A 15,332-nucleotide genomic window follows, 5' to 3' on the forward strand; every position below is an offset into this window, starting at 1 on the left:
TGAAATAGAGTTCCAAAGGTTATTATAAGTATTTCAATATAACAAGTAAATTTTTACTTACATAAATGATCAGGGCCTTTCAGCACTAGGCGAACATGACGACTTCCATAGGGAATAACAACAACAGTGTCATCCACTGGATTGCGGAGGCAGGAAAGAAAAAAACAACAACACATGGTCAACAAGCAAAGGAAGGTCAACCAAGCAAAGAAAACCATTTTCATGGGAAAATTGCAAGCCATACTTTGGTCACTTAAAATAAAAACACTCAAATCCAATGAACCCTGAAGAAAAACGAAATGTGAAACAAGCATGCTTTATATGCCTAGTCAATGGCCTTGTTTTCAAGAAAATCTGTTTAAATTAAACAAAGTCTCTTGTAAAACAAACCTTCATGACCTTAATGCATCACTTCTCCTCAAGCCTACTGCTGTTCTTCAAGAATGTGCACAAAGAATTTTCATGAATGTTAAAAAAATAAAATAAACAAGAAACATAATCAAACTTTAAAATGATTTAAAATTATTTCTATGGCTAAAGTAAAGTATTTGCGATGATGATATTCAGTGATTACTGTATGTTACTGAGATGACGTGGAGGTGAATAGGGAGGTAAAGATGTTATTGAGATGATGTGGAGGTGAATAGGGACGAGATGAAAGGACCCTTCAATATAAATTTATGAAAATAACTGTATGCTGCATTTGTAAAAACTTGGTGTACATAAGTATCACAGACAAAGAGGAAATAAATAAGCATGTGGTACCAGGATTAGCAGCCTTTCTCAGACTGTAGATCCTACTGTGCAATTTTGCACAATGATTCAGATATTAAATATACATTCAACATGTATATTGAAAATCAAAATGAGGATTTAAAAAGTCTATCGATCACTCATTCATTTCAGTTCAAAAATAATTTTAAAATTTTATTGTATTATTTTAAATACAAGTAGTGCATTATATTAGTTGTAAGTGTTGCACCTTGATGAAGGTATACTTTAAGTACACTGAGAGCATATGCATCAAGACAAATTCCTTGTGTGTCCAATCACACTTGGCCAATAAAAAATTCTATTCTATTCTATTCTATTCTATTTATTTTTATTTATTTTATTTATTTGTCAAACACAACAGTATATATAAGTATAAGCATGAAATAACCATACAAATTGGATACAATCAAAGGGAATATTAGGACAGGAACGGTAGGCATGCTGGTGCTCTTATGCACGCCCCTTACAGACCTCTTAGGAATGGGGTGAGGTCAATAGTCTTTGGTTAAAGCTTTGGGGATTTTGGGAAGAGACCACAGAGTCAGGTAGTGCATTCCAGGCATTAACAACTCTGTTACTGAAGTCATATTTTCTACAATCAAGATTGGAGTGGTTCACGTTAAGTTTAAATCTATTGTGTGCTCGTGTATTGTTGCAATTGAAGCTGAAGCAGTCTTCGACAGGAAGGACATTATAGCAGATGATTTTATGAGTTATACTCAGGTTATGCCGAAGGTGGCACAGTTCTAAATTTTCTAAACCCAGGATTTCAAGTCTGGTGGCATAAGGTATTTTGTTGTGATCAGAGGAGTGGAGGACTCTTCTTGTAAAATATTTCTGAACATGCTCAATTGTATTAATGTCCGAAATGAGGTGTGGGTTCCAGACAGGTGAGCTGTATTTGAGAATTGGTCTAGCAAATGTTTTGTATGCTCTGGTTAGTAGTGTAATCTTTCTATCATCTATTCTATTCTATATTATTTGGATAGAATGGAATTTATAGGATATTGTCTAAAGGTTATTAACACGTGCATGATTTAGATAGTTTAAGTCTTCAAAGTGAAAGAAAAAAGGGGTTATGTCAACATTAACTATGATTTCTATGATGTTATTGTTAATATTTATTTTCTATCCCAACTTTATTATTTTTTAAAAATAACTCAAGGCAGTGAATTTACCTAATATTACTTTCTTTGTCCCCACAACAACATTGTGAGGTGGGGTTGAGAGAGATTCACCCAAAGTCACCCAACTTGCTTACATGGCTAAGGCAGAATTTGAACTCATGGCCTCCCAATGGTGCCTTTACCTCTAGACCAAATTGGTCTGCAGTTTAAGGTTGCTTAAAATATACATCTAGTTTTGATAAACAACTGCAAAATGCTGAAATGATTTATTATATAATAAACATTTTTATGCTAAGCTTAATTTTTAAGACTGATACCAACTGTGTATTGTTACTTAATGTTGCTCTTGTGCTTATTAAAAATTAAGAAAAACCATAAAGGAAAAGGAAAGGAAAAAGAAGTAAAAAAAAAACACTAGGTTCCTAACTTTCCCCTTTTTTATGCTTCAGTGTTTATAACCATTTATGCTCTATGTACCCTGCTAAGATAGGGAGGCACTGGAAGATCAAGGCAGCCATGAATACTTAATAGCATTAAATATTTGTGTGTTGTATGTGCATGGATCTCTATGTGCTTTTTCTAATACTTAATTGCACACTTGAGTCAAAAAGCAAAACTGCTAATGCACTTCTCTCAACACACAAATCTAGTGCCATCGGATAAAAAGTACCAAGAGCTTAGTCACCATACTGGGAATTGTAAAACATAATAACTAGCAGCAATTCCTGCAAAGGAAAGTTGCCAACAGGAAACAAATGGCAGATGTGCATAAATAAATTGCCAAGAGATCTTGTCAGTTGAGTGATAATCTCTAATAAGTAATAAATAATAGAAATCAAAGGTTGCTGTGAGACAGGGGGAAGATAGCTATTTCCCCTCCTTCTTGAAGAGTCCCCAATGAAATTTAATAATGAACATTTTCGGATACATAAAAGCAAGAATTTTTTTCACACAGTGTATAGTTGAACAATACATTTAGCTTGTAAAGATTATCTCTGACCTGACAACCATTACTTTTGACAAGTATATCTTACTTCCAGGACTGTGCCCCTCGTGTGCTGCTTGTGAGCCACCTAGGGCACCAAACTGACCAATGGGAGACACATGTTTCTGGATAAATTGTTAGGTCTTTGGTTTAGTTCTTTTTTTATATATTTTCTGCAAACTCCTGCGCTCTCTAAACGGTTTCTTGTAAACACAGATGTTGTATGATCAGTGGCCAACTCTGAAATACCCACCCAAAAGTGCATTTCCCCCCATTTATTTATATATTTATTATTAATTTTATTTATTTAAAAAAAACCAGCTTTCTGGTCCTGGTTAGTGTGAACTCAACTTTCCTTTCAACACATTTCTTCTTTCAATCGTTTCATCTTTTAAACTGGTTTAAAATAATGATGTAAGAATATTTGCTGGAAGCCAGTTCATTTTGGTATTTATTTTACGCAGTGCTAATCATAGCTACACTCTAAAATGTTATCATAAACTCACAATCGGACAGAAATGCCCTTTTAAAGTACTTTTTTTCTCCCAAGTATGTTTTTCCATTTTCAAATATTAAAATGTGTTAGCAAGATCTTTTTGGTCTCTGTAATATAATAATAGGTTTAAAAGAAGTTAATGGAATGAGACTTGTGAAAATAGAAAGTCTGTGTTTATCTCCAGGTCATTTGAAGTACAAACAACCACAATTTTTCTTTATTTTCTTTTTAATTTCCAGTGAACTCAATATTGTCAAAGGGGCTTTTGATATGCGTTCCTTCACTCTGTGATACAGAAACTGTATAATGTACTACTAAAACCTTCTGATTGTTTGTATCCTTCCACTGGGTGAAATAGTGATCTATCACTCTTGGGGAACTAAAATTTGGCAAATTCTGTGGCTGCTTCAAGTGCTGCTGTACTGTTGTCATTACACGATCATCATTCAAATGCTCCCTGCCACTTTCTTATATGGAAAGTTACTGGAGAAGCCGTTGGAGAGTTGAACATTGCTCCCATTCTTACTGGGTTTTTTTTTTTGCCTGCCCATGGTCATTCGGTTTCTCTGTTTAGGTAAGGAAATATATCTGAAAGAATGACCCAACAGGTCACATGTTGTCTAGTAGACTGAAAATTCTGCTGAAATCTTACTTACTTTGCCTTTGAGTGCTCAGTTCCACCAAAGCCAAGAGAAGACTTTCAATGCCCCTTTTAAAGCCAAGCTGGTAGAGGCATAGAGCTATGCCCAGAGTATTGAGTCATATTATTGTAGATGAACCTAACGTTTGACATTAGCAAGAACCTCTCCCTTTAGACCCTTGGTTCTCTGTGATTTTGGCAAGGCAATATGTAAATACATTGACACAGGTACAGGCTCCTCAACTTAAACTCAGCAGAAACTACATTAGGACATTGCCAGATAAGAATCTTTATTATATGTTATTATATGTTTATATGTTAATTGTATGGATGAAAACACTTTATGGTGCTGATTGCCCTCTATTAACATGAGACTTGTAGTCTTCTCTAATGGCTACTGCAGTTTACATCTGGTTCTTTTCCCTCCAACTTTTCTACAATTTCATTGAGTAAAAAGCTTTCTGGTTTTTAGTCTCACAGCTCTATGAGATTTGCTTGCCATATGAACTCTTACATGATAATAATTCTACTGAACATATTGGGATCTGCTTCTGAATGAGACACATTAATGTCTTACTCTTCGAGCTTACATGATGTATTAACCTATGGTTTGCTTTAATTTGTGGAATTAAATGCAATAAGCTGAGTTCACAGATTATGTTAAGGAGTAAAATACTGTTCATAAACCTTAATAATTGGGTTTACGCAACCAGCTAAACCCAAAGCACCAGTGCGACAGCTTGACATGGTACTCACTTCCTGTTAGGTCCTAATCTACGGTTTATGAATCATAGTGGCTGTTTTCACTTATCACACCACGTCAGTCAAATATATCACAGTTTTAGAAAGCAGCACAGTAGTTAATTAATTCCCAAAATGAAACTTTCTGAGAAGGGAACATATTCTTGGCTAAATTTCTCGTTTCAAGCTCTCTGTGATGTGAAACCAAGTGTATCTGAAGTTTCCTTCCTCAATACCTAGACACTGGCCTTGGCTACCACTTTTTGGAATCATTTCCCTTGATGTCACCTGCTTCGATTTGACCCTGCTGAGTACCACAGGAATACTTTTTTTCTATAATCCGCCCCAGAAAATGACGCCATCTCCCGGAGGCTGCTCCAAGTGGCTGGGATATATTTGGGCATGTCTAGAAAGCAGCCAGGGCTCTTTATTCAGCATAGCTTCCAAACTGGCTTGTTCTGTGATTCAAAAACCCCAAAACAGATTCATTCTATAAGGGGGCTAATAAAACTGGGGGATGCAGAGAAGGACCCTCAATTGCTGAACTGCCGAACTTTTCAAGTCATCTTTCATTTTTATAGGCAAAAAGAGGACACCAACCAGATGTTTCTCCTTTAAGAAGAGTGTAGGAGGTAAGCCAGAGACACATATCTTCTCCCACCCCACCGCTTTTCTGTTTCCAGCCCCTCTGGGATTGATATACCAGCCCTATGAATACTACAGTAGTTATTTTTCTTACAAGGGCTAATAGTTGCAATGTTACATATATTTTTCCTCTTCCTTCCCTTTCCTATTTTTCCTTAGCAATGGACACAAAGCAGAGCACAAAATAAATGCAGATATGAAGAGAAAATGAATCCAATATGATGAAACCAACAGTGTGTTTGGAATATTTAAAAAGGAAAAAAAAAACATTTCCAGCATATTTTTGGCACAGAACCTGCTAATTCAAAGTGCTAAAAAAATTCAAACCCCTTAAGTGTGACAGGATGCCTCTGACATTTTCCTGCTACCTGCTTAACAGATGTTCCTTTCCAGGCAAAAAATTAAAGGAAAATCATAAATGAAAGCAAAAATGCCTCAGTCCCCAGCCTGTGCTGTGTATTATCTACGAAAAGATTATAAAAATGTGTAGGATATCTAAGAATAAAATTATTTACAGACAATGTATTTTTTAAAAAATATCTTTAAAATATAGTTATTCAACCATACTGGGGAATATGTTGCAGTGTGGACAGTCCTACTCAACAAAATCAGGTTTTGCACTTATGCTATGTTCTTATGCTCAACTAATCTAAAACAAAAACCTTGTAGTTCTGTTTCCCTTTTTCCAAGAAACACTGGGGAATCTTGATAAAAGAGAAGGGAAGGGAGAATAATTTTTCTTCACCATTTCCTTTGCCCTGAGCTTCTTTTCCTGCCATGCTATTTAGTTCTAGAAAACTCCCAAATCTCTATTACATTGCTTTATTCCAGGGAGGGGAAAAAAATTCTTATCCTTTTCTTTCTTTTAAAACATTCCCATGTAACATAGCAGTTCCTTGATTTTTTGATTGATTGTTTAAATTTGTAACATTAGAGTGCATGTCCTCCAAACTCAACTAGAGCACAAGGAAAACATTTTTACTGTGACCCTAGAATGCCCCATTTACACAAATTGTGCACTGGTTTCCAGATTATGCCCCTTCGATGACAATATGTCTTAATATTTTAAAGTATTCCTTCTATGAGTTCCTGGGCTGTAAAAACTGATTTTAATTTTAGTAGGAATTCAACACCAATTGCACAACCACATCCGAATATTACAGGATTACTTTATTATTCTTGGAATGCGACCTTTTTGTGATCTGCTTCTAGGGAAGTGTTCTTTTTACACTTCCACGTCTCTTCATTTCCTCCACAAGTCCTCCCTACATATATTTTTCTAACTTTCACAGAGTTAATTCACGGAGGCATTTCAATTGTATTTGTCTCCCCAACTACCACATCACTCAGAGCCCAACTTTGAAATGCCCACTTGGGTGCCTGCATATCATCCATGAGCTCAAATATGCATTTGTTCATATTTCCTCTCTTTCAGTTGCCTCTCTCCAGTCATGTCCTACAATATTTCTCCCTTACAGTTCACGCAGTCAGGCACCATCGGATTGCTCAGTTAGCTTCCAAAGGATTTCTGTAATATTTACAGTGAACAAATGGGAATCAAGCCACTATAAAGATTTTTTTCCCTTGTCTTTCTTTTTGTTATTACTAGAAGAACTGCATGCTGAGATGTAACAGGGGAGGAATGTGAAGACAAGAATCAAGATAACCATTAATTGGTCATAAATTTAGCTGAAAACATACACCTAAAATTATTTGTTGGCTTGGTTAAATATAAATTCCAACAATGACTGAAGTAATCAGAACTGGTGCAAAATGTCGTTATGGGATAGCAGTGAAGATACAGAAGTTCAATTCTGTAATTCAAATTCATTATATACTTTATTTAAAACGGTCTGGATAATGTATCATTGGGAAACTTTCTTAGGGGAAAATCTAAGTTAGTTAGGGTTAGTCTCTCTCTCTCTCTCTCTCTCTTCCATTTAGGTACACTTATTCATCTACAATTTCTAAAAGTGGGGAAATCCCATCTACAATCCTGGAGAATTGGTTTTCTTTTATTTAAAATCATTAGGGCTGCAAATGAATGTAAGAATATCCAAAGTTCAAATTGCACAGGGTGGAAGCATTGTGCTTTTTTTGTAGCTGAAGTGTGTTTCTTGCAAGTTTCTGACTCCTTTCTCCTGCTGCTCAGCCATTTCTGCATGATCAACCTAGCGCTCAATTACTCTGCTTCTTGAGGCTGTCCCCAGAGAATTAAAAAAAGGAGATGAGGTTTGCAAACTTAAAGAAAAAGCAGACAGACTCACAGACAAAAGGAGTGATGAACAAGAGGAAACCAAAGGGAAGTAATTTTTTAAGTCAAAGCAATTGAAGCAGTGAGTGTGGTTTAGCATTTATATTTCACCAAGTCTGGATTGAGATTCATTTTCAGACATTCTTGCTTAAGCAGTAGTTTAAGTGGGGTTAATCTCCAGACACATGGAAATTATTCATATGTGGGGGAGCGGGGAGAACTGTACCAGTCCATTTGCTGGTTACTCCGAAGGATCAATTCATGCCTTCTCCCCACAAGTTTCCTTCTGGAAAGCGAAGTGAGGTTAAAGGGTATCGGAGATGTTTTTTATTGTCTCCAAATGATGGCACATAAATCATGACATCAGTGTACAACTTATGCAAATGTGGAATTGGAGTGAATCATATTGGGATATCTGATGCAAAATTGAACATCACAATGACAACATGACATCCATGTTATCAATTTTCCTCTCTTGCATCCAGGATGGGAATTGTTCTCCAGTTTTCCAAATGTCAAGGTGAATTAAATATCCATGTTGCATTTAAGAATTGATAAAAACCTGAGAAACGAGGCATGAGAAGCAGCAAGAATAGAACTTAAAACCGGGAGCGGTAAGACAGTGAAAATATCTAAATGTAAGCAGGAAACATAAACAGTGGCAACAAAAAGGAAAATAAAGAAGAGAGCAGTTATGGAAAAGGGCCGGATATCTGTTTGTACCACAGCTATCACCGTAATTAGTAATCACTTCTGCATTTTAAAAAGCTTTATATTTAAGGAAAGCATCTGAAAAAGAATTATTGGTTTACTTATTCTACTTTAAAGCTGCCCTTTGTCCAAGCAGTTCAAGCCATTCTACATATTGCCTGTGCTACCATTACTGCAGCCTTGTAAATACATTAGGGTGTTATGAAGGATACGGTAATTGATTTACAGTAAGCATCATGACTTGGTGGAAATGTTCTTCTGTTCTCTCCAGCATAGTACCAGCAGAATACAATAAGCCATGTTGTCTATGATAATTTTTCCTCCCTGACCCAAGAACGGCCAAGAATGTAAATTAATTTCTCATATTTCTCTACCTCAAAGTTTGCAACTGTTGCCTTTGATTATATTGATCAGGAATGGAATTGAAATCCAATTCATTTAGAGAACATCCAGGTGAGATTCTTGAGAGGTTTTTTTTGCTCTGCATTCACTTAATACAACAACATGCAAAACGCCAATCTGCCAATTGTGGATGTATCATGAACTTTCTAGACAAGAAAATATTCTGTTTGACAGCAAACATGATTCTTTAAACAAATGTCTCTCCACATTCCTTACAGCAATCAAACATAAATAGATGGAATAAGATATTCAGCAAAGACTATTCCAAATGTGATTTTAGAAGTTTAGGTCCCCCCACCCCCTTTAAAATCAGAATACAATTAAATGTATGTACACAAATACTCACATACCTGAAGCAGATATAGTGCTGAAATCACTTTTGGCACAATGAGGAAAAAAAATAAAATAGAGCATACATTTAATAGCATGCTACATGTTACATTGCAGCCAGGGGTAAAACTGCCGCTTTCTGTTTTGCAGACACATTTAGTGATGAAAAATGGACACGATTCGGATGGAATTGCTTTTTCCCCTGCATACTTCCAGAACCACTTCTGAATGGTAAATGTAGCTGTCTAAATCAAGCCCATGACTTCATACGGAAGAACTACTGGCAAATGAATGGCTGGGTTTCCTTCACCTCCCCAACCCCTATAAACCGCAAATCATCTTCTCCCAAGCTGGCTTAGCAGTTCAAAGAGGTTGCTGGGTTAACAATATGCAGTAGTTTGGCCCAAGCTACCCTATTTCCATGAATGAATTAACTCTGGGATGTTCCAACTTCGCAAGTCTTTGCATGCTTTCAGGGCATGTACGTTTTGTCTCATTATTTTTCAAGGCACTGACAACTGCATGAGCATGCCCCATTGTCCGCTACAGTTGGCATGATTCCAAATGCAATGCGGGTTGCATATATCTAACAGACAAGAGAGCAGGCAAAAATTATTCAGCAGGTGCAGCTTTTTCCTATTACGCCGCAGGACCGGTCTCATCTGTAGAGCTGTCCTCTGATATGTAAAGAAAAAGAGCTACGTTCTTTGTGACATCTGGCAAACCTATTTAACAGCTCCCAAAACAGAAGGATCCAATCCTTTTCTTGGGAGGAGATGGAATATTCAGAAATGAACTGCGTTTGATTTCCCAGGTTGAGGCCAGGAAAGTTCAAGAAAACATTTTTAGGATAGCTTTGGTTGTTAGTAAAAATTTAAGGACCTAACACTCCTTTTTTTTTCCTTTTTTTTTTTTTTACATATTATGGTTTGGAGAACAGTCGTATTCCCACTGAGGTAAAAGTCAAGTCAACATCTTACATTTATTTGCCAAGAGCTGAGATTTATATTGGCCTCGAACAAGCCGGCAGGTGGAACCATCGCCATCACAGACCCCACAGTTATCTTCCTTCACAGGGCTTCCCAGCTGATGATCACAGCCAACAATCTGACAAAAGAGAAAGATGTGCAGTTCAAATTGAGCACCTCCTGACAGTTGGACCCATTTCTGAGCTTAGTTCCCGCCAATTTTCTTCATCACATTGTCTCCAAAGGGCCATAAAGCATGTTCGCAAGAAAAGGGAGAGCAAAATGGATTTGCTTGGTAGAGTTCCATCTGAAATCAGGAGCATTGCTTACAAAGCAAAAACGGTGGGCAGTATTTAAAAGTTGCTGAAATGGGGTTTTTTTTGGGGGGCGGGGCTTCAGACTCCTGTCAATATTTTTATAGTTAACATGTTTATTATGAAATAGTAACATGATTAAATCTCAATGAAAGTTCAACTTCAGATTTACTATCTTACAGAGAACTTAGCATTTTGCTAAGGAAAATGAAGGTATCAGATCTAACCATGCATTAAACTAATGAGTGCAAGAGACATGCTGATGTTTTTATTATATCGAATATGACCAAAATTTAAAAGAAAACCCATTGTGGATGCAACTTTAAGTAACAGCTGTAATAATGACTTGTAGTTCCTATAACACTACTGCCTAGGTAATTAGGCCATGGATAAGCATGTTCAAGTTGCAGCTGTCTATTAACTTTTGTATTTGCCACTGTCTTACAACTGTTGTCTTGTATCATTTTTGGGTCATCTCATTCTGGCTATTGCAGACTGTTTTCCGAGAGTATTCGGGCAGAAAAACAAGATCATATATAAAACCAAAAGAAAGTCAAAGAAACTGAATTCTATTTTTATTTTTTCCCCCCAATAGGAATTAAGGGCAAAATCTCCTCCTCAAAAATTTTTGTGACCTTGAGTGCTCCACTCAAAAACAAAATAGCATCTGATCCATAGAGCAGATGAGTCAAAGAAGAAGGATCCAAATGAGTATGCCATCTCAGTCTTTGATTAACTATTCAGGCTTAAAGCATTTTTACACAGGCTTTAAAAGCTTAAAGTAATGACATGCATTTCAGAAGATCAGATTAACACTGAAATATTCTTTTAATAGGCCACTGAAGTTAAATTTGATTGAGTTTAAACTGAATCTGTTGAAATTTTCCTTAGCTATATAACCTGACTTTTCAAAAATTGGATTTGTTAAACACAACATAAGGATACAGATATGTATCTTATAACATCCCGTAGTACATTTCTTTTAGGTTCAAATCAAAGTAACCAGAGTAGGAATCTGAGCGGTATGAAGCATCATTCCCATGTTTTCTAACTAGAAATGTACTTTAAAGGTACTTTCTTAAATCAAGTATTTTAGTCCTGGAAAGTATTTTTTTAAAAAACAAACAAACAAAGCTTTAAATTTAGTAGACATGAGATCTAAGGCCGTCAGACTGCAATTGCAGAGACTGTGCCTGTTGCTTTAAGAAATCCACAGCTGCAAAACAAGAATGCAGCTGTGACTTCTCCCATTCTGTCTGGCTCTCCCCTTTGTTCCCTATGCTGTTTAATTCAGCATGTGTGAGAGAAGCAGCAGATAAACTACACCACAGCGGCATCTGTGATATTTGGCAATTCTAGACAGATTTCTTTCAACTTTGGAATCTCCTACTTCTCTAGTGCTAATCATCTGTACTAGGGATGAGAAGTCACACGTATTTGTACTCTGATGTCAGAACCAAGGAGCAAATCCTTATGTGGATCATGGCATGGTTCAAACTTCAGTCCTTTGATGTTCAGCTAGTTGCGGCTGTAAAATAGGCTGATTTAGAAGCAGCCTGTTATTTCAATAATATGCAACTCACCTGACCCTTATGTTTCCTCTCTATTTCTCCTTCAAGGTCTGAAGTTTTGGTTTCCAGTTTGAAATGATTCCCCACCCCCACCCCTTTTCCTATCCGAATATGATTTGTAGTGAGTGTTTAACCGGCAGGAGCTAACTATAGGTTTACAGTTTATTTAAGTTTGACTTGCACTTACAAAAGCACAACAGCATCCTGGTGAGGTGGAGGGTGGGGGAAATGCAAAACTGTGTTGCGGTATCCCAAAGCAAGTCTTTTTTTTATGTGCATTATGATGTTGTGTGAATTTACAAAAAAGGGAAGACAGTGATGCGATGCTGCTTTCGTTATTCTGATGAAAATGGCAAAATCCCATGGACACTCATGAGAGAAGAGTAAATGAGTCAGACATGTGTTTATAATAGAGTTGGGACCTTGGAGGTCATCTAGTCCAACCCCATACACACACAGCATATACTATGTCTGATAAATGGCTATCCAGTCTCTTCTTGAAAGCCTCCAGTGATGGAGAGCCCACGGACTATGAGACACACCTAACTATAAGACACACCTAAATTTAGAAAAGGAAATCAACCAAAAAAAAAGTTTTTGGCCTCTGCGGGCCCCATTCTCGGGCCTTTTTGGGGGGCCTTTTCTAGGCCCATTTCCAGGCTTTTTTCTGCCTGTTTTCTAGGCTTTTTTTCAGCCTTTTTCCCCCAGCTTTTTTGGCCCATTCTCTAGGCTTTTTTCAGCCCTTTTTTGGCTTTTTTCAGCCCGTTCTTGAGGCGTTTTACAGCCAATTTTCGAGGCTTTTGGCCCATTTTCAAGGCTTTTTGTCTCATTTGAGGCTTTTGGCCCATTTTGAGGCTTTTTTCAGTCCGTTTTCCCCAAAAAATTGGCCAAAAAAAAAGCGGTAAAAAAAAAAAGCCTCGAAAATGGGCCAAAAAATGCCTAAAAATTGGACCACAAAAAGCCTCAAAAACGGGCTGAAAAAAGCCCCAAAAATGGGCCGAAAAAAGGCCAGAAAAAGGCCTGAAAATGGGGGGTGTGGAGGCCAAAAAATGCCCGGCAGGTGGGCGGGGCTTCGGCAATATTCAGTCTATAAGACACACAGAGATTTTCACCCCCTTTTGGGAGACAAAAAAAGTGTGTCTTATAGTCCCCAAAATACGGTACATAAGGAAACATTTTTTTTTTCTTTTACACCTAACTGGGAAAACACATCAGTGTACAAACATTATAAAAATAGAGTCAGAAAATAAAAGAGAGGAAGCCTATTCCTCTTTTGAATTGTGAGCTACTTTTTAAAAAAATATTGAAAATAAGGGATTTTCAGAAAGATGATGACACTCCTAAGCGATTAAACAAAAACTCGCTGAAGGTTTAAAGCTGGTAATTCAGATTTTCAGCACCACTAATCCTATCTTCTGGATTAATGGCTGTCTGAAAAATACATAACTCAACATAGAGGTCTAATAAAAGGAGAGAATGTTTTTCACCACATGTATGGATTTTAAGTATCTGTGGTACTTAACAGCAGTCAATCTGAACCTCTGTGAATTTATAATAAAATGCAGCACAGCAAATTCATTGTGCTTTTTAACAGTTAAGGAAATATTATTTTTTAATCTGTGTGTTTTAAAAATTATATATGGTAAATCTACTATAAATATGTAAGAGATTTGGTCGTGAAAGTGTATAGCCACAGTGAACAAAAATTTCACTGACCTAGACTTGTCATAGAATTAGCAACCCTATCGAAATCTGATGAATATAGCATAGATAATTTTGCATTGCATCCTCATTAGGGGGATATGATTTCCTGAACACATTTGTTGAACTTCTGCCACTGAATTTCAGCAAAAGAAAGCTATAGAATTTAAGTTCAAGCAATGGATAGGAATATTGAAGAACCAATAAAAAAGAGGGCATCAGATGAGCCAAATCACTTACAATAGTGCATCCCTTCTGCGAAACAATGATATCTAATGCAGCAGTCTCCAACCTTTCTGGGTCCATAGACGAATGGCAGTGGCAGGGAAGGGGATGGTTTCACACACGCAACCTAGCTGCTGTGCATGTGCAAATTCGTGTGCTTGCTTGCCCCTTGTGCAGCCCAGTCTCAATGGGCTGCGAATGTACCTGTCCGCAGTTTGGGGGTTGGGCACCCCTGATATAATGGAACCCAAGAGGTCTGAGACTTCTCAGGGCACCTGCCCTTTAGAACAGCCTTCTCCCTTGTATTCAGATGGCCCCAACCCTATTGTTGTGGTCCGCCAGCAGCCTGCGGAGCTGGCAACGGAGTCAGACATTGATAAGGCTAAGGAAGAGCGTGGACCAGTCCTGGAGGCTGGGGAAGGCCCGGATGAGGGCTCTGGATTAGAGGCGGAGCCAGGGCCATCAGGGAGTGAGGTGCAGACTCCAGAGCCTCCAGAGCATGACAGTAGTGAGGCAGAGGAAAAAGGAGGAGCCCGTTCCTAATGCACACATGAAAAGAGCTGCCAGAAGGCAAGAGCAGCTCAAGCAAAGAGGATGACTCGGGAGTAGGGCCAAGAGATGATTGGCCCCTCCCATAAGGCTTAAAAGACCAGCAACGGCATTTGGGCTCTTTGTTGGAAAACAAAGTTGATAGCTTCGTCTTGTTGCATTTGTTTTGTATCAGTGTCTTCTAAACTTTTGGGGAGAAAGGCCTTTGGCAGTTTGCCTAACTGGACCAAGGTTGGTTATAGGACTGAGGAATTGTGTTGGGAGGAATTTGCTTTAATTTAGTTGAACTACTCTGAAAATGAAGTAATTCTTAGCTGTTCAAATAAAGTTTTTTGTTTCCTACTGACTGTTTTGTAAGGCCATGATGACCTGGCTATGCCCTCAGAGATTAGGGTTGGGTCACTGGTAGAACCTGATAAATTATGTGAGGTGCCTTGATTACTTACTGTGATCATTTTTAATTGCATTTTCTTTTCTTTTATAAACTTGGGGGCAGGGGGAAGAGGAGGATTTACACCATATATCAATCACCCAGAATCACTTGTTGAAGATTTGCACCATAAAAATGACCTGCATAAATATAGAAATAAAATCCAGCATTGCATCTGCCTGCTGTTCTGAATAGGTATCACTGTTGCATCTCCTTTATCACCAAGAAATTCGTCATTGAAAAATGACCATCACCATCACCCCATACTCAGAACATAAACCTCGCCTTGGAGAGAAGCCATTTCTACACAATCCTTATTAACAGGTGTATGATTATTCCACATTAGAGATGGAAGGAGAGTGCCAAATTCACAAGAAAAAGCAGATGTCTCAGAAGACAGGCATCAGACTTCAAACAATATATATATATATGTGTGTGTGTGTGTGTAGGTCTTTGATTATTCGGGTTT

The 15,332-nt window shown here is 37.6% G+C and overlaps 1 protein-coding gene across 3 annotated transcripts in view; it reads right to left on the bottom strand.

Moving 5' to 3' along the window:
* The window catches only part of ADAMTSL1 (ADAMTS like 1), a 288,623-nt gene that overhangs the window by 139,927 nt on the left and 133,364 nt on the right, over positions 1-15,332 (bottom strand). For all 3 annotated transcript variants that reach the window (XM_058168823.1, XM_058168822.1, XM_058168821.1), the window contains exons 5-6: positions 10,086-10,212; positions 62-136 (exon numbers count right to left, since the gene is read on the bottom strand). In XM_058168823.1, the coding sequence (XP_058024806.1) occupies positions 62-136; positions 10,086-10,212 (202 nt within the window). The remainder of the gene's footprint in view (positions 1-61; positions 137-10,085; positions 10,213-15,332) is intronic.

The sequence above is a fragment of the Ahaetulla prasina genome, chromosome 2 (assembly GCF_028640845.1).
Source record: "Ahaetulla prasina isolate Xishuangbanna chromosome 2, ASM2864084v1, whole genome shotgun sequence".
In the NCBI taxonomy this organism is placed as follows: Eukaryota; Metazoa; Chordata; class Lepidosauria; order Squamata; family Colubridae; genus Ahaetulla; species Ahaetulla prasina.